The sequence below is a fragment of the Pyrus communis genome, chromosome 13 (assembly GCF_963583255.1).
Source record: "Pyrus communis chromosome 13, drPyrComm1.1, whole genome shotgun sequence".
Lineage (NCBI taxonomy): Eukaryota > Viridiplantae > Streptophyta > Magnoliopsida > Rosales > Rosaceae > Pyrus > Pyrus communis.
The window spans coordinates 4,833,387-4,860,736 of NC_084815.1; the positions used below are offsets into that span (position 1 = coordinate 4,833,387).

Consider the following 27,350-nt stretch of genomic DNA (forward strand, 5'->3'; position numbering starts at 1 on the left):
ACTCAAACTATTGAGAAAGACCTGACATGTATGTAGCCAAGTATTTTTCATGTGCTAATTACATGAACCAACTATATAAGAAAAAGTGAAAGCGTAAGAGATTTGATCATAGCGGAATAATTTTAGGTAGTATTTTTGCTTGCCACCTTTAAATGATGATGATATTACTACATTATTTATCATTATTGTATGAGTTTAAATTTTAATATTTATGTAATAGATATACATAAATATCAAAATTTAAATTTATCTAGTAATAATAAATAAGATGAAACATTACCTCCTATTAAGCTAATGCAAAAACAATGGGCCCCATCACCATGCACCATCTTGCAATGGGCATCCATATCCAAGCAAAACAAAAGGAAACAGCTTGAAATTCTTAAAGATAGAAAGAGAGTGATGGAGATTTATAAACGACAGTTTTGTATAGTAGTAATTATCAAGCGCGCAAAAGGAGCCTCTCGTAAAGCTGATTGATTCAGTGCCCCTCATCACTGAGAGAGATAAGAGCCCCCCATCACTGAGAGAGATATAGAGAGAGAGAGCTCCATAAAGTACTTACTCTCTCTCTCTCCTCTTTTCTGCATTTTTGCTCCATTATTTTTGTAGAGAGATATAGAGAGAGAGAGCTCCATAAAGTACTTACTCTCTCTCTCTCCTCTTTTCTGCATTTTTGCTCCATTATTTTTGTAGAGAGATATAGAGAGAGAGAGCTCCATAAAGTACTTACTCTCTCTCTCCTCTTTTCTGCATTTTTGCTCCATTATTTTTGTACAGTCAGAGAGTCTCCCAGACAAAGTGTACCACTTCTCTATTTCTCTCTCACTCGCACATTTGGCACCAACAAACACTATATCTCTCTGAGAGGGCCAGAGCTGGCATGGGCCACTGTCAGATGCGTGCTTTTCACTACCCCTCCACATTCAAGACCTTTATCACTCTCTCACTACCCCTCCTTTAGAGAGAGAAACAAACCCTCTCTCTCTCTCTCTCTCTATCAATTGATGACCCCCAAAAGAAGTATTATGAATGGGCTGTAGAGGACAATCAGGAAAATGGGCTCGAGTTCTATGACCGAGTCAGGGAGCTCCTCCTCCTCTTCGCCGCCCAACTCGTCAGCCGAGTCACTCAACGGCCTGAAATTCGGCCAAACAATCTACTTTGAGGATGTGGGTTTTGGAGCTCAGCACAAATCATCATCCGGGTCAGCTGCTGGGTCTTCCTCCGCCGGGGCTACGCCGCCCAAGAAGCAACGGGGCGGCGGGAATATGGGTCAGCTGGGTCAGCCGCCGCGGTGTCAGGTGGAAGGCTGCCAGGTAGATCTGAGCGATGCCAAAGCTTACTATTCCAGGCACAAAGTCTGTGGCTTGCACTCTAAAACCCCCACAGTCATTGTTGCTGGTCTTGAACAGAGGTTTTGCCAACAGTGTAGCAGGTCAGTCAACTTTTTGAATTTTGGTTGTTGGTTTATTTTCTGTACTTATTTGCAGAGGAACCCCAATTGCACGTTTTACAGTTTCAACCTTCAAGTTCTGTTAAATTTACGATGAGTTACGTACTTGGTGCTTGGTGGGGCTCTTTGTAAGTAAGCAGCAATTGTTTCCAATTTCTTAATTTCTATATGTGAGTGAGTATATTGTGTGTGTAGCTTGTTCTTGGGTAATGTTCTTCAGTGTGTTGGTTGCTCTGGACCTTGATGGGGCCTTTTGGATTTACTTGTTTCCTTATTTGGATGCCTGGTTCGTTGTTGTTTCTGTTTAATTTATATGCAAAACTAGGTCTTGGTTGCCGTTTTCGGGTGCTGGGTATTTGTTGTTTTGAATTTGGATGGTCACTTTTTGTTGTTTCTGGTTAAGATTCTGGACGTTTAGCTGTGAATTTGGCGGTATAGTTTCTTGTTTTTTTTTGTTTTGTGCATAATCGTTCGATGATTAATGCTTTCCCTTTGAGAATTTGTTCATGTTAATGGATTTTGTTCTGGTTTGTTGGTGCAGGGCTTCTTGGTTACTTTTGTTGTGGAATGGTTAGGTGCTTTTTGCGTTTTACTTGTAGTTGGGGTACATATTTGGGGGATGAGGATGACATATCAGTTCTATACAACGTGTTGTGCTCGTAGGCGTTCCTTAAAACTTGAACTATTTAGTAACTGTTGGGTCTATCTTGTTGTTTGTGGAGGAACAGTTCGTATAATGAATTAGAAGCCGGACTTTAAACTGCAAGTCTCATAAATTTGTAGCAGCGTGCCAAAATGACACTTTTGAAGGTTTTTGTCTTGACTTTTACATCAACACAACTCTGTCCACTAAATAGGATGTCATTCAGCCTTGTAGTGTGAGTAGTAATTAATGGAAATAAGTTCATTGCATATCCTCAAATTTTTTTATTTTGGGTTCTCAACCAACCAAATAAGAACCAATCAACTTGTCGTATGGTATCCGTAAGGGTCTCTAAAGCTGTCCTTTTGATTTCTGCAGATGTTCACAAGTTTGATAAAAGAATACACTCACTGCATTGTACAATTTCCATATAGTTACTACCCTAAAACTTGCCAAACTAAACATCTATTTTCGAAAACCAGACTTTAAAATTGGCTCCAAAGTCCTAGACTAAGAGTGTCCTATTGTTTGTAGGTGAACGTAATGTTACTAACTTCCTCTATTTTTGATATTTTGTGGAAGTTCATGTGCTTTTGCCTTGTGGATCATATTATTATGGTGTAACTTTCAACAGTTCATTGATTTGAGAAACTAGGATAAAACCGAGGATCTAAAATTGCAAAAACGAATCAAATTTTTAACAATGCATTCCGAAATGTTGCATTTAAATGCTTTACTTGCAAGGACTGTATGCTAAAAGTTACATAGAGGTGTACCATTTAACACATTACTCATCCCATATATTACAAATTGTGACTCATGAATCGCTTGCAGCAATAGCGATTTGACTAAAAAGTAGGGTTGAAACAAATGATCAATGCTGTTTCTTTGATGTTACACTTCTTAAAGTTATAGAAGTCCTTGTGATTGATTTGATAACCACAGTAACCCATTCTTTTAAATGTGCTGTTCAAGTATATGATTGAAATTTAGCATTAAATGTGATATCTTTTTGGGGATTCACGATCTATGATTGGATCCTTGTGATGGTAGGTCTGCTGTTAAAAACAAATCATTACGTGCCTATTGAAGGAGAGCATGAAACATTTCCTTCAGCTATGCTGCTATACAGTAACCATGCCCTTTTTTTGCTGAGGGCATTTCCTCTGACTAGATTTGTATTAGACATTCAGTGGTAGCATACAGTGAAACTAAACAAGCAATTACCCTAGTTAATGTCTACTTTTACTTTTGTTAGTTTACAAATTTCATCAAGTCTAGTTCAGTCCCTACGTCAATGATAAATAATATTCTTACCTTGCATTTCTCAGGTTTCATTTGCTTCCTGAATTTGACCAAGGAAAACGTAGTTGTCGTAGACGTTTGGCTGGGCATAATGAGCGTCGTAGAAAGCCACAACCAGGATCCATATTGTCTACGCGTTTTGGCCGACTTTCTTCATCTCTCTACGGTTAGACATCATCATATCATTAGTTGAACTCTTTTTTTTCTTGGTCGAATCATAAGTTTCACTCTGTACCTCTCAGATGTGTGTATTTTCAGTTCCTCTAACCCTACTCATAAAGTGCTACAAAATCTTTTACTTGAAATGATAGAAAACAGCAACAGAGTTGGAAGCTTTCTGATGGACTTCACTGCATACCCAAGGGTTTCTGGGAGGGATGCATGGACAACAACAAGAACTTCTGAGCGAGCACCTGTTGTTCAAAATGCCAATGACGCAGGGAAGTTTCTCCAACAGCCGTGGCATAGCAACTCTGGGATTACTACATCCGGCTTTTACATGCAAGGTTCAGCAGGTGGGACTAATTATCCTGGTCCTGGAATTCCTCCGGGAGAATGCATCACAGTAGTCGCTGACTCAAGCTGTGCTCTCTCTCTTCTGTCAAATCAACCATGGGGCTCTCGAAACCGAGTATCAGGTGTCGGGATGAATTCCTTGATGAACACCCAAGGGATACCTGTGGCTCAACCAACCCCTCATGTTGCAACCTCCAATCACTTTCCGACCACTTTATGGGGTTTCAAAGGAAATGAAAATGGTAGCAGCTCACACGAGATGCTTCCGGATCTGGGTCTCGGTCAAATCTCGCAGCCGCTTAGCAGTCAGTACTCTGGTGTGCTGGAGCTGTCTCAACAGGGTAGGAGGCAGCAACACATGGAACTCGGACACACCAGGGGCTATGACTCCACCAGTCAGCAGATGAACTGGTCACTTTAAAAACTATGGATTCTGTTTGCAGGTTTTATGTCTTGAATGGTAGAACCCTGAACTGACTATGCTGTTTGTTAAAAGACTAATTAAGAAAAATATTATCATATTCTAGGTTAGCCTTCAAGGCTTGAACTTCCTACCTAGCAATAAAGCTACTGTTTGGATTTTGGATATCCTTGTGATTATTAGTGGTTTGTGTTGTTATTTTTATTTATTTTTTGACAGGCTGAAGTGGACCAACAAATTTTCAAAGGGAGAAGTGATTTTCACGCGCTCATTTTCTCATTGTGCACCTCTTTTTTCTTCGATTCTGTTGATTCACATCTCAATAATTTACGTGTCTCGATTTGATTAGTTAGTATCACCGTTTGGCATTATCATGTGGTACTAGAGGGAATGAGGAATGAGGAAATCACTCGCTACAATTTATGCTCAAAAGATTTGTTGTTAGCCCTAGGGCTTTTGGAAATAGAAATAATGAGGGATGGGCTGCTTGTCTTTTGGTAGGAAAGTGAAGGGAAATTCTCCAGGACCAAATTAGTTGAAGGATGAACATTTTAACAGATTCTTTTTCCCTTTTGTATTTTTATCAAACAATTTAATAGGAGTGAAAAAGTTATGTTTGATTTAATATCATACAACTACGCAAATGACACTTTTCCACTGAGTTCCCTCTCCCCTATCAACTAACCATTTTTTTTTCGCTCAACACACTTGCAACTCTTACAAATTGTTGCCAAAAGGAGAGTTATGAAGGTTTTTTCTTTGGACTTTTTTTTTTTTTTTTTTTTTTTTTTTTTGGGGGGGAAATTGTATTTCATTAAACGGTCCAAAATGAGAGTCAAAGGTTGGTACATATACAAAGAGTCAAAGAACCCACAAGCATAAGCATCAAACAAAATAGCCTAAAACAAATTACAAAAGCTTACAAGTTGAACTAAACAAAAAATATCAAAAGTACAAGAAACATTAACAACCACCACCCCAAAACCTAAACAACAGCCGGCCTTACAAATGTATGATCAACTACAATCAAATGAGATTATGAGTTCGTTTACAAGTGCTTTTAAAATGATTGAAAGCGCTTTTGGTGAAATTGATTTTGGGTTTTAAAAACACTTTAAATACTTTTTGGAATAAGCACCAAATATCTGCTTCTTACAGGAAGCACTAAAGCGCTTTCTAGGATCCACTTGGATTTGTACAAGGGATTAGTCTCATACATACTTCATTCATGCATATAAATTCTCTCGTTACAGTAAAACTTAGAACGGTCTGGGAAATAATCTAAATGTAAATGAAATGCAAAGAGCAGCTTAAGTAGAGGAATCCACATGTCCCACGTACGGCATTGATCACCTAAGTTGATCGATGGAGAGAAAGTGATCGATCTAGACAGGAATTAGGCTCTCCACATAATTTACTCCGATACCAAACAAGTTCATTTCTCCATGGTTGAGAATCTTTCTCTGCGTCTCACTTCTAGGGTCATACACGAACAAGTTTTCCGGCGGCACAACATCATTTGTTTCTTCTTCGTGTGTTTGTTTTCTTGTGAGTAAAATATGCTGATCCTTCCATACACCTACAAACATGCGTCCTGCCGCAAATGCTTTGGATCTGCTTATCAATTGTCGAACCCAAGCTGGCTTCGTCGTCGCAGTAGTAGTGCTACTACTCATCACCCAGAGCACTTGGTCGTAATATTCATCATCTAATGAAGAAGTAGTTGTTAGAATTGCAACTGAATTATTCCATGATAATAATGGTACCAGGTGCTTGAAATCCTGCAATTCTCCTGGCAGATGCATCACATGGAAAACCTCATCGTGTAAGTTGAACGAAAGAATAGCGAGCTCGTACTCCGTCTGCAGTACCAAACAATACAAGACTCCATTCAAGGTAATCGCCCAACTAGTGAAACATCTTTTAAATGATGGAAACTCCAATTTGTTTTCGACTTCTCTCCATGAATTTGTACTCTGGATGAACACTTGGGCTTGGAAAGTAACTACTTCTCCATCATCACCATTACGTGTCGGGAAAACTCTCACCACTTTGTATTGATTTATCTCTCGTACGAAATCAAAACCTAGAAGAGGATCATTTTTATCATCCCATATACGTTGAGGACACCGTCTGTGAGAGAAAAGAACAGGTTCCGGAAGATACCTAAATTGTTTTGTTGCTGGATTCCATACTACTATTGAATCAACATAGTCCTCCTCGACCCCCTCCTCCTCCTCCTCCTCCTCCTCGTCCCCCTCCTCCTCATCCTCGTCCTCGTCCTCGTCGTCGTCCTCCTCCTGCTGTGTCTCATTACAAATTCGCACAATACCACAAACCAAACCATTACTGGACCCCACTATGTTAAAGCTTGCATAGTTCGGGAGAAACGGTAAATCCAAACTCAAAAGCGGAGTTTCTTCGTCACGAAGCAATGCGACTCCAAGTGATTTCGGCTTATATCTTTCAGTGCTAATTCCTGAAACAAGGAGAACACAAGGATTGATAGCAGAGCGATGAAGGTGTCTAGCAATGAAATAAGAGCTTTTGGTAAGCGCATACCACTCTTTTGAGACACATGAAAAGCTAATCAAAGACTTTGCAGGTAGTTTTGAGAGAATTTCTACTAGGACATCTTGGTGTAAACACTTGATCAAGGACAGTTTTCCTTGGTTAACCTCACCGCTGACGATAATCGACTCATCACTCTCCTGCATTTTGCCTCCAAACATGCAACAAGCAGCTAGCAATACCGATCGAGAAGAGCCTTTTGGTTCAAAACCCTAGCAGTACCAGTATTATTTATTTATATAGGATTTCGTCTACTATAAACTAAATAGAAACCGTACTGGATTCAGTCAACAAATACATTGCGGAGTAGGAGTTTGAATAATAAAAGGGAATGGAAATTGATAAATACTTATGCTAATGCAAAAAGGAGGAGAGTTTGAACTTGGAAGGCAGTGAGTTGAAGATGAAAACTCTAACCACCGGAGGAATCCACCACTTGTAAGAAAATCTTCTTTTTACTCACGTGATTTTATTAAGTTTGGACAACTTAAACTGAATTTGATGAAGTGTGCCGCCAATTGGATACCATGAGCCTACATGCAGTTTGTGATAAACTGATAATCCTTGTTATATGTGGATAGTCACTCTAAACTTACAACAAAATTCTCCAAAACAATAATCACAAACCTAACCTTTCATTCCAAGCAAATTTCTCCGATATAAATCTAGCTAGTTTGAATTGTCTCGCAAAAAACACAAGTTGTTGACAAATTTTATTAGCTGAACATACCAATGTTCAAGCTTGACTTGTTTCTTATTGAACCAAACAGAGGCTTGGCTTGTAATTTATTTCACAAGTCGATCTTCGATGAGCCCGACCTAGTGCAACCTCATTATGTTTAGAATACTGCCTTCTCCATTACTTCCTCCAAAGTTTCATTTACAAACCCTAGCATTTGTTTTAAATTTGCATAGCGCGTCCCAATTTATGTCTCATAAATGTCCCTAATAGAGGTTCGGCCACCTATAAATATGAGCCCATCTCTTATAAGAAAGATCGTACAAATGTAGAATGAAAAATGCAGTAACAATAGCATTTTTTAGAAAGAAAACAAAAATTATTGAGGTTGGTTATCACGTTTTATTTGTGGAGTATATTGCTAAAACAAAATATTATTCAAGCTTTCAGGATCCAAAAAGTCATTTCATATTGTAACACATAAGTCGTTAAATATCCAAATTTTAAGTGAGTGTCATAACAAATGTAAAAGTTTCAATGAAGCTGCTCAATATTTATGGAATTGGATCTTATCAAATTTTTTTTTATTTTTTTTATTTATTTATTTATTTTTTTTATATGGAATTGGATGGGTGTGATGAGCAAATACTAATTGGTTGTTGGACTTATTGATCAAAATATTACAAACAAAACGATATTGTGAAGAGGGATTGGAACTCGGGACCTTTTGTATAACACAGAATGCTCTTAACCAACTTTTACAAACCTTACAAAACGAAAGAATAAATTTAAAAAATAGCATCGGCAAGGCTTTCCATATCTCAATAAAAGTTGGATTGTTGAACTTCAGCTCTTGCATTTGGCTATATATCCACACACTTCGATTTGGGAACTAATTCAAATAATGCTCTCAGAGGTCTGGACTATAGGGATTTCCCTAACCTAATTCGGGTTTCTGACTCAGAAATTTGCACGTCGGATCTTAGGAACTTCCGGATCAATTGGATGCAAGAATATCTCCATTGCAAGCAAGAAGACCTGCATTACCGCTCGGTATTACCTTGTCTAACAAGGAATACATTCTGGGGGTCCATGCATAAGGGAACTTAGTTCAGTGGTCGTCTTCGTCCGTTCCAGGGCAGTACGACAACAGTGCCTCCGTTGAGTCATACTGAAGCAGAGCACAGTTCATAACATGACCATCAGAAATGTATCAATAGCAGTCCACAGTTGTAAACAAGCTATTTCAGCAAAAAAATTTCTCTTGGAATGCAAATGATAAATACGGTTACCTGGCATCCACAAAAGAGGCAGTATCTATGTTCATCTCTCAGTTTCATCAATATCTCTTGCAAATCCTGCAGCAAGCACAGAGCAAGGATAACTAATAAGTCAGCTTTTCCGACTAATATCAAGCAACAAAATCACAGCATGTCAAGAAAAGGAAGGAGCAGAAACATTGCACCCTACAAGTCTTAAAAGACTTGACTTAGAATTAACCGTTTTCAACCCATATGCAATTGCACAAGAAATTACAAGGGCTGGAAACAGACCTAACGCCTGATACACCAAACGAAGAGAATCTAGCAAGCATAACTTCAAAAAATCTGGATGCTATCAATTAAAATTTCCCCAATTTTATCTCTTGGTGGTTAAATTGTTCAGAGCTGAAACTCTCAGACCTAGTCACCACGTAATAATGTTCTTTTAACACCTCCTCAAGTTTACCCTAAACAACAACAGACAAGTCTCCACTTGACCATTAAGCGAAACAAGAAAAATTTGATCACCTAAGGTAAACCAATGCCAAACTCAGCAAGACATGATTTAAATTTTTCAACATTCACATTACATAACAGCCACAGGAGTACAAACAAGAAACTGACAATATTTTTCATCTTTCTTTCTCATGTTATCTCATGAAACTCAAAGATGACTTGACTTGTTCTCAGAATTTCTAATTCATGAGAGATGGAACTAACTACAACGTAACCGAATAACGTGACAGTCTTTCCCAAATACCAACAGAGTCTCCAAAAGACATGAACTCAACATAAGCATTAAAGCCGCCTTATTCAAAAAAACTGATATAGAACAACTGGAGAAGCAAAACAAATAGTATCAGGCTTAAAGGAACTTATTTCTTTGATGATAATAGAAATACACTGTCAGATAAGACTTTGACATCAATTTGGAGGTATTATTACACTTTATCTGCACACACAATCTCAATCCACCCATCATAATATGCAGAATTGAATTTCGCATAAGCATCTTTCAAAACAGTTCAGCTATAAAAGAAAAACTTTGGAAATTAAAAAAGGGAATGATTTGATTCCAATACAATTTTTGCAGCCTAGGGACTTCCAACGTATCTGTACATTCGTTGCAACTTGCAACTGCAAGCCAGGGCACTAGAGTTTGACAACCTGATACTATCAAACCCACTAAGAAGTATCAGTTCTTATGCTAATTTTTAAGAATCTAATTCTAATGCTGGGCTTTGTAGACTAGAGTCCCAATTATTATGCCAATAATTTCAGAATCAAGATTGTATAATAACGAAATATCGGGCACTGGTATGCTTCCGTCCTGTCCTACTTTGCAAAAACTTCCAATCTCCGCTTCCTAGTCGACTTTAATTTTCTTGGGAGAGAATCTATTTTGCACAGCTTACGAATTCCTCCGTCAAACAAGGCTTTGTCTGATTACTCTCTGTTGAAGCCTTCTCGGCTTTCTGTACATTTTAACACCCAAGTGCTTTTGCCTCCAAGACAATGTCATGTATCAATTTAAAAGAACATTTCAACTCTACAGCTCCAAGGAAGTGCTTTAGCCTCATAGCATTTGGGTACTATAAGTTCAGGATTTCAAGTACACATTCAGCAGGAGATAGTTATGTTATCTATATATATATATATAGACACACAATGTAATTGCCATTGGATGAACACTGTAAGAATTTCTAATTTGCATCAAAATCATCTAATTCAGTTAGTTCTTTGCTATGCTTGTCAACCATGCCTTTGAGCTAAACTCAGTCATACATAGATACTGCATAAAAAAAGATGCTCATTTAAACACGTTATAGTCTAAGAAAACACAAACAATTCAAGAAACATACCTCTTCTGTAATTTCTTCCTCTTCCTCTTCCTCCTCTCCCCCCTCCTCTTCCCCGTCCTCATTCTTCTCCGGAGGCACAACTTCCTTATTCTCCAATTGATCCAACGCTGCCTGTGCCTTCTTAAAATTAACCACAACTCTCTTGCTCCGCCACTGTGACTTCTGCCTATACCCAAACTCCTCCATCATAGCCTCCTCAGTCCTCCTTTCCGCCCAAGTCCTTATCTCCTCTCGCTTCCTCTTCTCCTTATGCGGGTCTTCCCGCCCAATCCCAGCTCGTGAGCGCCGAATATCAATCTTCACCGGCTCAGCCTGGCCCGAGCCCTCCTTTCCAAGAGCGGAACCCGGGGTATACCCCATTTGTTTCAAAAGTTTGAATCCAATGTTGGATTGTGGAATTGGGGCAGCCTCTATTTTAGCCAATGTTTTCTCATCCTCTTCCTGTTGCTTTCGCTCCCTATCGATTCTACGTTGTTCTTGCCAGTTTAACAGTTTAGATTTTTTCTTAGAGGGTTGAAAATTACTGGGGTTTTTGGTATTCAAAATCTGTTCACCAAAACTAGGTTAGAGAATTTGTTCACCAGCAAAACCAAGAATTAGCTTAAAACACAAAAATCATGCTCCATTTGGTTGCAATTAACCCTCTTGATTACACATTTTAGAGATAAATTGGTTGACAATCCCAGAACTAGGTTCTATGATTCTTCCGGAAGATTTTCTAGTGAACCAAACAGAAAATTAAGCTTGCAAGCGTACCTTTTTGGATGAAGATTTTGGAGGGCTGGTGACTTCTGAAGTGAGGAACTGAGAGAGGTCGCCCATGTAATCATCTTCTTCCGCCATAGCCCGAGAGCTGTCGAGCACGTTCGCCAAGCAAAATCAAAATCAGTAAGCGTTCTTGAAGTATTTTCGTATTATTTTCTTCCTTTTCCAAACATTTAATTACTATAGTACCCCTTGAAATGTTTGCAAATAATATTTCGTTTTCTTCTTTAATTACTAACATATGGACACATACAAAGTGTAAGAGAAAATTTTTATTTTTGTTTTTTTAAATAGAAGGAGAGAGGAAGAGAGTGATGGAGAATGTGGGAGTGGAAAGTTTTTTTAATTTTTTTAATTTTTAATTTTTTTAATTTTTTTAATTTTTTTAATTAGAAATATATTAAGATTACATGTGAGGTTTTGAAAAAAAAAAAAACAACAACAAAATTTGGTTATGTGAAATTACATTTCTGCCCCATATTTCTCATTCATGTTCTGTTTTAATTAAAAGGTTAAATTAGTAATTTCATAGAATTTTGGTTAACTAATTATTTTATTAATTAGTAGAAATAAACAAGGGCAGAATGGAGATTTAATAATTATTCTGAAGCTAAATTAAACTAGTCTCTTTAATTTTATTTTATTCCAAAAAAAGAGAAAAATTAGTGAGAAGTTACGGTTGTCTACTTCTTCCAGACCCGTATAGGATATGAGAAATTTTACTCTGCCCTTAATCACAGTTAAGCAAACTTATTATCTCGAAATAGTCTCCGTAATCTTGTTGAACTAATATCTTTTTAATTCTGAAATTGTTAGCATACTTGAAATTTAATTTAAATTTTTTTTTTTCTGTGCAAGAAGCTGAATTTTACTTATTGATTACATTATTGACAAATGTGTTACACCATTGAAGACATGAAAGAAAATGGTCAAGTAAAATAAAAAGCGTAAACTCCGAGCGATAACATGAAATTCATGAACAACTTTAGACGTTAAAAAACAAAATAATATTCGAAATTTTTAACTGTGAGATTTATAATAAAAAACATAAAACCAAGATGCACTAACAATTAAAAAGACTAAAATATCCGAGATTTCGGAGCATCATAAGAAAACTAATCTTCTGTGGGCCCAATACTTTGGGCTTGTGCCCGGCCTTTTATTTAGGCCCAGTACTCTAACAAACCCCGAGAAGCGGCCCCCTCGAAGAAACGGAACCAAACGGCTGTGTGCCTACGTGGACTCCAGCTACTCAACGACTCGTTAAGACATTCTTCTCTCTCTCTCTCTCTCTCTCTCTCTCTCTCTTACTCTCTGCAACCTCCACAGCACGCATTCCAAATCCTCTCTGCTCGCTCTCCGTGCCCGTTGCTTCCTCCGCACGTACATCTCGTCGCCTACAAACCCTAGCTTTTCTGCATTTCAATTCATAACTCCGACGTCGGTTTCGTCTCCAGAAATGTATTCTTCATTGCGTTTCGCTCAATTTTACTGTCTTTCTTCGCACTTTCCATTCCGTTTGGTTGCCAAGAAAATGCGGGAAAACGAAAGAAAATTCACTTTCACTTCGTTCGGGGGTTTCTGACGATTTTCCTTACGATTGACTGCTGCAGTTGGATTCTTCTAGAATATGGCCGCCAAAAGGAGTGTGTGCGTGTGCTTCGCCGTAATTTTCATCTCGTCGGTTCTGGTTTCCGGCGCCGGAGCATTTACCGATCCGCTTGACGGTTAGTCTTGATTTTCTTCCGATCATTTCTTTACTTGTTAATTTTCTCGGCGTTCTGTATATATGGAATCTTGTCACTGCGAAAGTTGATGACGTTCGTTGTTTTGGAGGTCCGTTATCTCCTGTTTGGTTACTGAGAAAGTGTAGGGAAATTAGAGAAAGGCTTAGAGAGATAGGATAGAATCCGAACCTATAAACTTTCTGTTATTATTGACGATTATATTAAAAGAGGGAAGAACAGAGTTTTAATTTTGATTTTTTAATTTGAGGAATAGAATTTTTAGTTTTCCAGGGATTTTCCCAATAACCAAACAGAAAGGTTGGAAACTCCTACAGTTTGCCGTAATTTCTTTTGGATAGAAATTGGGCGACCGCTTTGGCGGGAAAATAAACAGAACCGTCGTTTGTGAAAACGACTTGTCGTTGTAGATACCGTATAGAAATAGAAAAATATAGCAGTCTTTGTGCTTTGCAGGGTATTGTGGTCACTAAAAATCGAAATAATGGTTCAATTTCCTGTTTGGATGCTAAGAAAATAATACAATTTTTTTCCGGAATAGAATTATGGTTCTTACGCTAGATTTTCTTAGGAACCAAACAGGAAATTAACAAACCCAGAACAATAGTAGTCTTATGGTTCTTAGTACTTACCCTAGATTTTCTAGGGAACCAAACATGAAATTTACCTTATAATTGTACGTTGTGCATTGCAGTCACGGCTCTTCATTATTTTTACCGGGCCCTTAACAACCCACAGGAGCTGAAGGGGTGGCGATTGGATGGAGGGGATCCTTGTGAAGAGTCATGGGATGGAGTTTCATGTTCGGGGTCCTCTGTGATATACCTGTAAGTAATGCAACTCTTCCATTCACTATATTATTAACTATGTACAAAACTTTAGTTTTCCTTTGATCACCTTAATAATATTGCAGCAAGCTTCACAGTCTGAACCTTTCTGGATATATTCCTGAGGAGCTCTACAGTATGTTCAACTTAAAGCAACTGTAAGTGATACTGACTGACCATTTTGCGGTCTTTTTACTTTGAATACACAAGTGTTGCTGAATCTTAATATTCATCTGGTTTCTTCTTCTTAAAGGGATGTTAGTTCCAATTACATTGTGGGTGAAATTCCTTATGTCTTGCCCCCCAATGCCACCCATATGTAAGTACAATGTTAGCTCATTGCCACATACAATTCTTTGGTTAAATTCCACAAATTGGGTTCTCTTTACTCCCTTCTAATTTTTATAATTCTGCACTTGTAGAAATCTGGCATGCAACTATTTGACCCAAAATATTCCCCATTCTTTACCTACCATGAAAAGTCTCCGACATTTGTGAGTAGCTTGTTCCGGCCTGTTATCTTACTGGTTTATGGGTTCTTGGTTATTCTGCGATAAACTGAAATGTTCCTTTCTTCCAGGAATCTAAGCCACAATTTGTTATCGGGACCTGTTGGCAATGTATTTACCGGCCTACAAAATTTAAGAGAACTGTACGTTTCTTTTCACATAGTTTTTTAATGTTGGATTCTAAATTCTAAGTGAAACTGAAATAAGGTTTTAACTTTGATTCTCTAAGTTGATGTGGAATAAAATGCCATGTAAAATTCCCACAACTTTTAGTCTTCTGTATTGGTATATCAGAGGTTTTGACTTTTCTTTTATCTTAAATGAAGGGAAGCAGAGCATAATTGTCATTTGATGAAATTATCTGTTTGATATTTAAAATATTGTCATTGGACAATATCCATTTCTTATTTGTGAGTTTGGTTTATGCAGTGATTTGTCATACAATAACTTCACTGGAGATCTACCAAGTTCTTTTGGTTCCATGACAAATCTCACTGGATTGTGAGTTTTCATTCCCTTCCGCCCGCTTGCAGTGTTTTACGGCTTGGTATAATGTATTTCTATAGTTACATGTCCATGGGTGCATCTACAGGTTCTTGCAGAACAATAAATTCACTGGATCAGTTGCCTATCTAGCCGAGCTTCCACTAACAGATCTGTAGGTTTCTACCTACCTGCCTTTAGCAGCGTTTTGCATTTAGTTGATCTTTTTTCCTTTTTCTTAATTTCTTGCTGGCACATTTTCTGTTGGCAGGAACATACAAGATAATTATTTCAGCGGCATCATTCCAAATCATTTTCAGTCCATACCAAATTTATGGTAGGTGTTCAGTTGTGAGTACGTCTCCTTATTTGCCTGCAAAGGAAAAAAGAACTAAACATTGTAGATTTAATTTCCTTTCAGGATTGGGGGTAATATTTTTCATGTTGGGGATAACTCTCCACCTTGGGATTTTCCGCTGGAAACACAGGCCAGTTCTGTCATACAAAACATTCCTGCGCCCCCCACAACCCCAGCCACCCCAGCCACTCTGTCAAGTGCCATTGAGAAGAATCCTCCCATGAAATTAGGAGGACACAAGAAGAAAAGGATGAGTCCTGGAGGAATAGCTTTTTTGGTTGGTGGAGGCACTCTAGTGGCATCATGTGTGGCACTTTACATTGCAGTTCGCATTAATCAATCCCGTACACAGAGGCTTATAATCTTGGGGGGAAGTAACAGCTCAAGGAATTCGCTCCCGATAAGAACCACTGCCAGAGGTGAGTTCTCACTCACTTGCACAGTGATAATGGATATAATGTTAAGTAAACAATCGAAGTAGACACACACACATGCACACCCAAACATCATAATTATGAAAAAATTGAACTGGCTGATCGGTGTAAAGTTACTGAAATTAGGGATTGATGTTAACAAATTCTCCTCAATAGAATGAAACAAAGTCATCAAACAGCCCTGAAATGTGGTACTTGTTTCCTCCTTTGGTTACAGATGGTTCTTCTATTGCAGAAGAAAGCCCACCAATGTTTCCCTTCAGGTCACCAATGCTACTTCCAAGGCGACTGGCTCCGGTTTACCATAGCAAACTGCAGAAAAATACTAGAAGAAAAAGCTCCTCTGATAAATACAAATACCCAGTGAGAGCAAAACTTCACACTGTGGCAGAGCTTCAATTAGCTACAAACAGCTTTAGTGAAGAAAACTTTCTGGGCGAAGGATCTCTTGGTTCAGTTTACAAAGCTGTGTTTCCTGATGGCCAGGTATAAACCTGAAATAACCTTGGAATAGTTATTTCCACCTTATAGAAATAATAAACTCCTATGAAACTCGATAGAATTATTTGACTGTTATACCCTGATTACAGACGTTGGCTGTGAAGAACATCAACATTGTAGGATTGTCTTTCAATGAAGAGGAACAATTCTTGGATGTCATAGGGACTGCTTCACGTTTAAGGCACCCAAACATAGTACCACTTGTTGGCTATTGCATAGAGCATGGACAGCATCTTGTTGTCTACGAGTATGTTAAAAATTTATCCCTTGATGATGCTCTTCACAGTGATGCTTACAAGCCTCTGTCTTGGGGACTCCGTCTCCAGATTGCTCTTGGTGTTGCTCAAGCTTTGGAGTAAGTATTCTGTATTTTTCTCCCTAAAAGTTCATAATTCGTAATGAAGCGTGGATTAATATACCAGAAATTTCAATGATATTGACTTCCAAGTTCCTAGGTAAACAATTGATGCCTTCTGTGTGGGAGAATATAGTTATCCTCGTTACTAATTTGATTGGTTTTTTTTTCAGCTATCTGCACTCTACGTTCTCACCTCCAGTTGCTCATAGCAACTTGAAGAGTGCCAATATCTTACTTGATGAAGAACTTGCTCCTCGAATCTGTGACTGCGGACTTGCAATTTTGAGGCCACTTACAAGCAATAGACTCAAGCTAAAGGTATATCTATGCTTTCATAAACCAGTACTATATTCCACTAGAGAGCATCATTGAAAGTTTTATACTTCCTATAGAACAATTAGCAATAACTGGAACCAATAAACAGCTTGAGCTTAAACTGCTTAAACTAAATTCTCATTGATATTGGATGTAAACAGGCTTCGGAAAATGCTATCGGTGACACTGGCTACATTGCACCTGAGCATGGCCAACCGGGAATTGATAACACAAAGTGTGACATCTATGCCTTTGGAGTGTTGCTTTTGGAGCTATTAACAGGAAGGAAAGCTTTTGACGGGTACGTATGGTTCATGCCCTTTTTTCTCATTTCTCAAAGTTATTAATGTCATTTTTCGTGATCATGAACATATTCAGCTCGTTTATCATGTGTAGTTCAAGACCAAGGGAGGAGCAATCGCTGGTGAAATGGGCTTCATTCCGGCTTCATGATGTTGAGAGTCTGGCTGAGATGATCGATCCAGGCATTAAAAGGACATTTTCCTCCAAGAATCTCTCCCAGTTTGCTGACATTGTCTCCCTCTGTATCCAGGTACAAAGCACATACCTCAAATTATGCATTGAGATAATGTCTGTCATCTTAGGGAAGTCAGAAAAGAACGAAGGATTCAGATTTTAAGAAGTGATTTTGTTTAACTTGTATGTGACAACGTTAATTGGTGGGTTTTGTGGTCACTGAAACATGAACAGCCTGTGAAAGAATTCCGACCGCCGATGTCTGAAGTTGTGGGATCACTAATAAGACTAATAGAGAAACTCAATGCCATGGGGAAAGGCAATGGAGCAGATGACCCGTTCGAGAGATCATTCCGTTCGATCAACAGCCAGTTCTTGGGCTCACCTACAGTGAGCTATTTGTCCATTTGACAAAGCCACCGGTACTCACAAACCAAATCTACAGCGTCAATCGGATCGGATGTTTGCTAAGACGTTCCACTCTACAATCAGCTTCTTTTAGTTCTGTATATTCTTTTGAACTGCCCTTCCTTTCATGCATTGACATATTTGGCAGTCTTTCTTTGCCTTAAGAAAGCAAAGGCCGTAATTCTACGAGCGCATATAAAACAGGAATCAAGGATTCAAGTTACCGAAAAAAAGATAATAAGGAATGCTTTGATATCATAAGAACCAAACATCTCATTGTGTAAACGGGTCTTCGATTAAACATGGATGAGAGGGTACAAGTATCTTCCTATGCATCGTATGCCACACTGCGGTCTAGTCGAACGGGCATTGATGATGTCTCCAACTACATTAACACGTTCTAACGTCAATTTTCATCCCCTTATGCAGTAAGGCCACTAGTCAAAAGAGTATTGATCTCCCCAATTATGTTAACAGGTCTTCCATCAAACATCGATGAAAGGGTGCTTTCACACAGTTTCTTCAGTTCACGGGTTTTTGTAAGAGCAGCTTCCTGCAATTGAACCACGAGTTAGTGCTTTGTGCCAAAAATTCAAACCGAAAATAACAAAAAAAGCGAGGAAGTAAATGGAGAAGAGGTGGCAGTTTTCCACACAACATGAGCTCAACTTGATAGAGGTGTTGGTTATTAGTTAACGCAAAACTTACAAGAATACAACCGGCTAACACAACAAGCAGATTAAACACGATAACTAAGCCTGTTTAATCGGTATTGTAACTCGACAACACAACAAGACATGAGTCTATTGCCACACTTTAATAAAGAGACCTCAATCTGAACAGTACATTGCTAGCTTAGGAGTTACCGAATACAACCCACCACAAGTTCTCACTGTTTCATTTCATTTTGTTTTGCAAAGAACAATTAATGCAATGGTACAACTCTTACGGGCTTAGAACACAAGTCACACTCTACAGCCAGTATTAATAGTGATACTTGATACAAATTGCGTTTCAAAGAGTCAAAACCTCAAAACAAAAAACAAAAAAACCAAAACTTCAAAATACTTCTAGCTTATGCCAAACATTTATCTACCTAAAGCTTTAAGCCTTCTGTTTTATTTAACTTCTCGAGTATGCACATTTTTCTGAACTTAGAAGAAAATACTCAACTTAAGAGCTAAAACACTCTTCACATGCATGGGGCATGTGCGCGATCGCACATACAGGGAGAAGCATGGCTTTTAATAGGGCCACAGGCGCAAAAGTTAGACAACATAAAATGACGGATTGTAGTGTAATCTGAAAACTCAAGAACGTCACCTGCTTAGGCCAGGAAGAAGATAATGAATTCTGCAGTTCCATGCGTTTGCCAGCTATGCCATTCAGACTCTCCTTCAACTTAACTTCATGGTGCTTCTTTTCTTCCAATGAGCTCGCCAATCTGTCTAGAAACCTGAAATTAAGGTTGACATGAATTAGTATTCTAATTCAGTTCACAGAACAGAAACAAAATAAAAAATCCAGGGTTCCAGAATAAAGGTATGGCTACTTAAGTATAAATTAACATGCTAAATGATACAGCTATAACAGATGAGAAATTTGACCTGTACCTATTCATTAAGACCAAACAAAAATAAAATTATCAGAAATAAGATTAGCCCAATCTAGAGTTGCAACAAGAAGAAGACTTAAGCCTTAAGATGAAAATTATACTCAAAATATTTGGTATTACCTTTTGGAGTTGAGAATCATAATCAAGTCCCGTGTCTTCCTGTTTGTCAGCAATGAAATAGCCAAGGACACATCAGACAGCATTGTTTCGATAGCATCATGAGCATATTGCTGCAGCACAAAGGGAGCAGCAGCCTGAACTTGATGTTGCAAGGACAAAGTATCCTCATTCTTTAACTCAACTAACCGCTGATTTAAAAAAGCTTTGACCTGATAGTAGAATATCAATATAAAACATCAATTCATGAAAGGGAAGCTCCATGATGAGACCACAGATATCAAACGGGAACTAACAGGATCTTTCTCACTATGTTTCCTAAAAGTCCCGACAGAGGAGGGGGAAAAAACAAAATGGAGCAAATAAATCCAAATGCAAGAATATGAAGAAGTGTCCTATACCTCATTCAGATCATCAAGAATCTTGTTCCTGTACTCTGTCTCCAAAAGTTGGCTCCTACCTTCCTTGATTTCAGTTGTTTGAGTTGAATTATCAAGAGCAGATGTTTGATTGTCCATGATTACATTTGACAAATTGATACCATCAATCACGTCAACCTGAGGAGTTTCAACACTAATATCCCAAGATATCTCTGATACAGAGACCTCTGGGGTTGGATCAGACTTCACACCTTCATTTGCAGAACTCTGCACCTCACTCGCATTAACCATTTCGTATGGACCCAAACCATTACCAGTATCATCTGTTTCCTCCACCGTACCAATATCCCAATCAATCTGAGAACTTTCCACAGAAAAATCCCAATCTATACTATCTTCATTTATTTCGACTGCTGCATTGTTTATCTCATTGTTGCTTGATTGAACATTCCCGGAATCAACCACCTCTGAGCCCACAGGGACATTCAATGATGGGGGATGTTCACGTACATCTTTCAAGTTTGTCAACACATCCAAATATTTCTGTGATCGCATTCACAAATAACAGAATTGATTTATCATATTAGTCATAATGATCTCAACTTTCCATCACCGTCTAAAATCAATAAAGTAAGTTAGTATTCGTATAAGGAAACAGATTATTTCCTTACATCCTTTTCTGTGTGAGCATCTCTGACAAAGTTAGAATAATACTCCAGAGCCCTTGACATAGAATCACCATTTAACACTCCCAAAATCTTGCTAAATGTGCTTGGAAGTGATTTTGCAGTTTCTAAAAGCTCCAACCTCACGTTTTTTCCCTAAAGAAAGAACCAATAGGCAGATACTATTATGCATCAGATTTAACAAGGAAAACCTATCAAACCAAGTTAGAAAACCATGCGCAGGGAGGTCCAGAATATGACCTGCAGTCCAAGCTCTTGGCAAGCCTCTACATACTTAGCAGCCGATAGAGCTGCACTTCTCTTAATATCAGCTTCCTTGTGGTCTAGTTCTGCTAATTGTTGCTGAATCTTTTGCACCTGCTTTTTCTGATACGGACTTCACAACAACGACCAACAAAAAAGAAATCAATACAGATCACATTCGCGCAATGAAATACCCTTAGTATTTACCCGATAAATAAATAAATATCCTAATACTATTCTTATCTTGAACCAAGCAACCAATGGCAATACCACAAACTTACATCTCATAGTTCACATTTTGCACCATTATCTGAGCAGCCTCGCCGAGATATACATAATCCTTCTCAAATGAACGTACAATCGATTCCCAAGCGCCCTGCCCAAACAAAACATAAAAACAAAAAGATTTAACATTGCAAGTAAAGTTGGTAAATTTACAGAGGATAAAAATTTAAAGAGAGTGTCAAGTTCTCACAGCAGCACCCGATAGCCGGCCGAAAATATTCCGACTTTCTGGAGCTGACTTCACAAGAATATCATATATTTGTTTGGCCTCTAAGTAACCAATTCCTGGAAATTGCATTCCCAGTTAACAAATTGAACCGAAATTACAATTTTTTACAGAACCCAATTCAAATTTCAATCATTTAATCACAATTCACACAGATTAAATTTGAAAAACCAACCATCAGATTCCAAGCTATGGAAATAGGGATTGATATCTTTGGGAAGAGAAGCGAATTCCTTTGAAATTCGAGCTCTCACTGCCGCCAATCGTTTCCTCCAATCTCCAGGTATTCTCTTCCGATCAACCAGCCATTCTTCAATTCAATCCCAACGTAATTAATTACCAAACCCAAATTAAAGTTTGAAAAAATTCTCTAAAAATAAATGGAACATTTTTTTAATTGTGATGGTTTTGTGTACCTCCGAGACGAGAAAAGGTGATGTCGATTGGGAGCTTTCCAATGTCGTCGGGCGTCGGCATTTTCCGGGAAAAGCAGTTTGTCTTTTCAGAATCTCAGGTTTGTTTGTGATTTGAGAAACGAAGGGAGTGATGGACAGAGTCTGAAAACGGTGCACGAGGTTTTACGGATTAACGGGTCGGATCAAGGTGAACGAATCGGTATCTATTAACATGGTCGGGGCCCAAAAGCAATACATCAAGGATTGCAATATACAATTGAGGTCTCATATCCACATATTTCTTTCTACTTTTTTCACATATTTTTTGTTTTCGGCTGTCAGATCGGATAAATTGAAGAAAATCAAATGATAGAGATTAACAAAGGGTGTGTGAGACGTAAAAAGAGATTTGTGGATAGCACACCCCTATAAAATTTAGTCACCGGGTTTATATCATAAATGTCCCTGAAATTGACTCTCATCATCAAAATGATCCTTAAAATTGAAAAGCAATCAATGTAGTCCCTGAAAATAGGTGTCACAAATCAATGTAGTCATTCCGTCACAATTTTGTTAAAAATTACATTAAGTGCTGATGTGACACATAAATAGACCCCACAAGATTTACTGGTTTTTATCATAAATGGTCTTTAAAATTGACTTACACCATCAAGATAGTCCCTGAAATTGACCCATTTCATTAAGATGGTCCCTAAAATTGAAAATCGACTAATGTAGCCTTTGAAAATAAATGTCGCAAATCAATATGATAATTTCACCATAATTCTGTAAAAAAAAAAAAAAAAAAAAATTGTTAGTGAAACTTTGTCTCCAGTCCTTAGTTGGTATAATTTTTTGATTGAAACCTAATTGAATTTCAATTTCTGATCAAGGTCCCTGAGCTTTGTACACATCAACATTTTACTATTCGTATATTTCCATATCAGCTTTTTATTTTATTTATTAAAAATTTTAATTTATAAATTATACTTGATATAACTCATTATCACAACAAAATAATCGGAGAGCATTGTAACTGAAATTCCCAAATTTCAATCCCAATTCAAGCTATTCTGTTTCAGTTTATAGTTTGTACCCAAGACAGACTTTATGAACCTCAGGCAATAAGATTGTGCCCCCCACGCATATGGCCTTTTTAGCCCGTTGACAGCAAAAATCTTCTAGTATTTATGTTTACCTAATAAGCTAGTTTGTACCCAAGATTAAAAAATTGATTTTGCAGTCACCATATATGCTAACAAAAAATGTACTCAATGCAATAAGATTGTACCCCATGCCTGGCCTTTTGAGCCTTGTAAAGGGATAAAAGCAAAAAAACTCATTCAAACATTTTTACAAACACTTGTTGTGCATACCAGAAATTTGCATAAACAAAAGTACAAGCTAAAACGAAATGCTTGCATATTCAAATACAAGTCGGTAATTGAAGATACAAAAAACACTTGTCAAAAAAGAAAGTAAAAAAAAACAAAACCCTCTAACAGGTCGTAGGATCTCCAAGTTCCTCTGCAAATGCAATGCAGTTCTTCTCCGCTTGAAATACCTCCGACTGGGTAGAACTATGGTACAAAGATCACCCATTTAAAAATCTTAGCAAAGTCTCTCCGAAGTAAGAAAAAAGGGGCTCGGTACCTTCAAATCTTCTGCAAAAATTTGCGTTTGTTTGAATGCTATTGGAGAGCATACGAGTACTGCTCAAATTTTGGCGAAATTTGAATGCATACGTAAAAACAAAAAAGGGAATAGCTTGAAATACTCTCCGACTGGGAGTTTCAGTTACATTGATTATTTTGATAGTGATAATGAATGATATGAGGGGTAATATATAAATTAAAATTTTTAATAAACAAAATAAAAAGCTGACATGGAAATATATGAAAATGTTGATGTGTACAAACTTCAGGGACCTTGATCAGAAACTGAAATTCAACAAGATTTCAATCATAGAGTATTGGTAACCACGGATTGAATCCTAATTTCTCATTTTTGTTATGTGCTGATATAGGTTTAATAATTAATTTAAAAAGTTATCTAAATACATTTTGCACAATAGAATTTTTTTGTTCTTATAGTAGGACCTACTCCGAAGAGAGATCCCTTCTATAAATTCTCAAAGGCACAAAGCTTAACCAAGGCCCAAGAGAGGGTTTAGAAATAGTTTTCAATCAACAATAGATGCACGTTAGTTATAACCTCATTATATCAACGCAGACCTCGCCGTTCTTTGAGTCACTAGACCACTAAGAAAACACCGAACAAGCTCTTCAAGATTAAGATTGTGAGGACGTTGATCGCTTAAATGTTAACAATAATGTCCTAGACGTCGTTGTCAATCAGTCAAGCCATCATCAAAGGTGATCTCGATTCAGGTTCAATTCGGTGAAGAGTGTTAAAGTGTGTAAAGATGGATGTATTGAGATTTTTTTTTAGAGAATAAACAGCGAAGGAGATAGATGAATGTGGACTGAGATCAGAGATGATTGTAGGACTGGGTTTTTTGGCTAACAATTTTTTATTAACTATTAAATTATTAAACCTATTTGTATTTTTTTTTTAATTTAATTAGACTTGTGTGATACATTTATGTATCATATTAGCACATAACAGATTTTTTGACAGAATTGTGATGGAAGGACTATATTGATTTGGAAACTTACTTGCAAGACTACATTGATCAATTTTCAATTTCATGGACCATTTTGATGTCACATGTCAATTTCAAAGACAATTTTGATATCGCAAATCAATTTCAATGACCATTTGTGAGGAAAAGAATGACTTATGGGATCCATTTATGTGCCACATCAGCACTTAACGGAAATTTTAACAGAATTGTGACGAAAGAACCATATTGATTTCAACATCTATTTTTAGTGACTACATTGATTAATTTTCAATTTCAATGATCATATTGATGGTGAAGGTCAATTTCAGGAACCATTTGTGATAAAAAGCCTTTAGTCACCTGTTAACTAACCGGTGCATCTGAAGTTTTTAACACAAGATTTGAACTTAAGATTCTCGTTTATAAGTAAATAGAATATCACTAAATCATAATACTAAATGGTAACGGATTTGAAACAAATAGATTTGCATAGCGGATTGGTGTACCAATCTTGGGTTATAAATTCTCGTGCATGGGAAGGTGAAGAAAGTTAAAGTTCTATCATAAAATTAATTGACAATATAAAGAGCAGCCCAATTATTTTATACACATGCAAGATTTCATCTTTTCCTAATATGAGATTCATTCTCTCAACATCTCATTCGCATGTGGCAAATTTTCAAGCCTAATATATAAACAACACAAATCGTGGAACGTGGATCACGAGCTTTACACAAGGAACGACCTGACGTGATACCATAAAAAAAGTAACAATATAAAGAATAATCTAGTTACTATTGAAACCAAAATCACGTACATCCGTGGACAGAGGCGATACTCAAACGGAATTACCCATGAACTCTGACGATCAGAGAATGAGGTTGATTGGGGTGTGATTGAATTCAGATTGGACTGGTGTGATGCATATCTTCGAGGAGAAAATTGATTTGACATTGTTTTGGGGGTAAACAGTAAACTTGATCCAATCCAGCCCTGAACACCTCTTATTTCTTATTTTTTTTCAGTACTCCTTTAATTCTTCAGTCGACTAACATAATTCATAGTAACAAACGATTTAAAAATAATATATATATATATATATATAAAAAGAAGGTAAAAATGTTATTTTTACTTATTATTTGTATTACTTCCCTAATAAAGATAAACTCACATGTCATATGTCGGTGGACTATATCTCTATTTGAGAAATGATATAAATAAATGGTAAGTACAACACTATTTTTAAATTCCAAATTCCCAACAATAAATTTTTTTTGCCACTTTTCTTTTGTTAGGAGAGTACAATAATATCAATTGAACCCTAATTTATAACTGTTATTCTCTCCTTGTTTGAAAATTATTGATTTAGCTTGAGTTGTTTTATTAGCACAATACATATTATTTAACGATTTATATAATAACAGTTTAGGCCTAATAAGATTTAAAAATCAAACAAAAAATTTGAATACCCCAAATCACTTTTAAGGTGTATCCCAAAAATTATTTTTCTTCAAGCTCTCAAAGCCACTCCCACCCTCCATTATAAACAAAACTCTTAACCAATAAAAGTAAAACTCCATTGATAAACTTTATTTTATACATGCATTGAATGTCACTTTCTAATTTGAAATCAATAGAATTGCATGCATAATCATATAATATGTAAGGTGTGTTCAACAATATGTGAATTATATTTAATATGTGAGGTACGTTCAACCGCATATGTACTGTGAATAAAACAACCCTAAATGTCATTAGATTGAGAAAAAGATTTTTTTTTTTTTTTCCTAAAAGGAAGTAGTAAATTCTGAAATATAGAGTAAAGCAACTCAAAAACCGTATACATGAAGGTTAGAAATAAACGTACTTTCCCTCATTGAGAGTAGCTCCTTTCAGATTTGCTACTTCTATAAGAGATGTCCTCCATCTTTGCACCTTCTAGGTCATTCTCATATTTGCAGCTATGGTCAGCAAACGCAACATCATAGCTATTTCTTTGATGTCGGACATCCGATGGATCCACCTTGTAGAAAATTGGCCTTGTCATTTGTCCCTTTGACTTTCTACATTCAAGGATATGTACGAGCTCGTCTAAGCACCATCTTGAAGAAACATAGTTTTTAGAGAATACAATAACAGAAATTCACGACTTATCAATTACTTCGAGAAAAGTTAGTAATATTTCTTCTCTTGTTGGAAGTTCACGATGATCAATGAAAGTATTGATTTCGTGACGGTGCAAGACATGGTATAGATGATCTGTAAAATTGGTACGTGTATCCTCTCCTCTAAAGCTCAAAAAGACATCGTATGTCCATGAAGGAGTACTGCTGAAGGAAGAAGAAGGGACAATTTGATTGGCCATAGGAGAATTAAAGCCAGACCATAAACTAAAGAAAAGAGCCTCTCAAATAATTGGAAATGCAGTATGGTACAGTGTATGGACAATGGGCTCTCTCTTGTTATATATATCAGTCATCATGCTTTTCTCCCTACCAACGGAGCAGCTTCTTACTTACTACCTTTCAATGTGACTGTTATAAAGTGAAAGGATTAAAGTTGACACGAAACTTCTCATCTCTTTCATTGCAATATCATTTCATCAAACAATTTGTTTTTTTGTTACCAACGCGTTCTTTTTTTGTACGTCAGATATTCATGGATCTGGTGATCTTGATGGGTCAATTCATCGTCTCATCACACTATTATTAGTTGGGAACACTCAGCTACAATTATTTACCTTTTTCTTTTAGTTATATAATAAAGTGATTCTCTTGGACAAATTGATTTTCCCTCTTTCATACAATGCGTACGGATGAAATGCAATTCCTTTTACATAAAACATATTAATTAGCACCACAAATATGAAGGAAATCAAATTA

At 37.1% G+C, this 27,350-nt stretch overlaps 5 protein-coding genes across 5 annotated transcripts; 2 read left to right on the forward strand and 3 right to left on the reverse strand.

Annotated features, from left to right (window-relative positions):
* The first annotated feature begins 432 nt into the window (after positions 1-432).
* Positions 433-4,524, forward strand: LOC137712969 (squamosa promoter-binding-like protein 9). Its single transcript, XM_068452185.1, has 3 exons — positions 433-1,438; positions 3,431-3,570; positions 3,716-4,524. The coding sequence occupies exons 1-3, from the start codon at positions 1,059-1,061 to the stop codon at positions 4,339-4,341; spliced, it is 1,146 nt and encodes a 381-aa protein (XP_068308286.1). The 5' UTR covers positions 433-1,058; the 3' UTR covers positions 4,342-4,524.
* Positions 4,525-5,726: 1,202 nt separating this feature from the next.
* Positions 5,727-7,058, reverse strand: LOC137712119 (F-box protein At5g49610-like). The gene has a single exon (XM_068451263.1). It carries the CDS (start codon positions 7,056-7,058, stop codon positions 5,727-5,729), a length of 1,332 nt encoding a protein of 443 aa, XP_068307364.1.
* A 1,171-nt stretch (positions 7,059-8,229) lies between these two features.
* On the reverse strand, positions 8,230-11,632 carry LOC137712472 (uncharacterized). The gene is made up of 4 exons (XM_068451542.1): positions 11,472-11,632; positions 10,716-11,261; positions 8,884-8,949; positions 8,230-8,762 (listed from the first exon to the last, which is right to left on the reverse strand). The coding sequence occupies exons 1-4, from the start codon at positions 11,556-11,558 to the stop codon at positions 8,703-8,705; spliced, it is 759 nt and encodes a 252-aa protein (XP_068307643.1). The 5' UTR covers positions 11,559-11,632; the 3' UTR covers positions 8,230-8,702.
* Positions 11,633-13,110: 1,478 nt separating this feature from the next.
* LOC137713166 (protein STRUBBELIG-RECEPTOR FAMILY 2-like) lies at positions 13,111-17,986 on the forward strand. Its single transcript, XM_068452432.1, has 16 exons — positions 13,111-13,207; positions 13,920-14,052; positions 14,139-14,210; positions 14,306-14,371; positions 14,475-14,546; positions 14,633-14,704; positions 14,991-15,062; positions 15,154-15,219; positions 15,316-15,381; positions 15,466-15,821; positions 16,054-16,322; positions 16,427-16,692; positions 16,866-17,013; positions 17,172-17,311; positions 17,407-17,563; positions 17,722-17,986. The coding sequence occupies exons 1-16, from the start codon at positions 13,111-13,113 to the stop codon at positions 17,896-17,898; spliced, it is 2,229 nt and encodes a 742-aa protein (XP_068308533.1). The 3' UTR covers positions 17,899-17,986.
* Positions 17,987-18,138: 152 nt separating this feature from the next.
* LOC137713167 (CDK5RAP3 protein homolog) lies at positions 18,139-22,022 on the reverse strand. Its single transcript, XM_068452433.1, has 10 exons — positions 21,864-22,022; positions 21,623-21,757; positions 21,412-21,506; positions 21,218-21,312; positions 20,934-21,069; positions 20,679-20,828; positions 20,029-20,550; positions 19,631-19,839; positions 19,219-19,351; positions 18,139-18,448 (listed from the first exon to the last, which is right to left on the reverse strand). Exons 1-10 carry the CDS (start codon positions 21,922-21,924, stop codon positions 18,317-18,319), a joined length of 1,668 nt encoding a protein of 555 aa, XP_068308534.1. The 5' UTR covers positions 21,925-22,022; the 3' UTR covers positions 18,139-18,316.
* Positions 22,023-27,350: the final 5,328 nt, after the last annotated feature.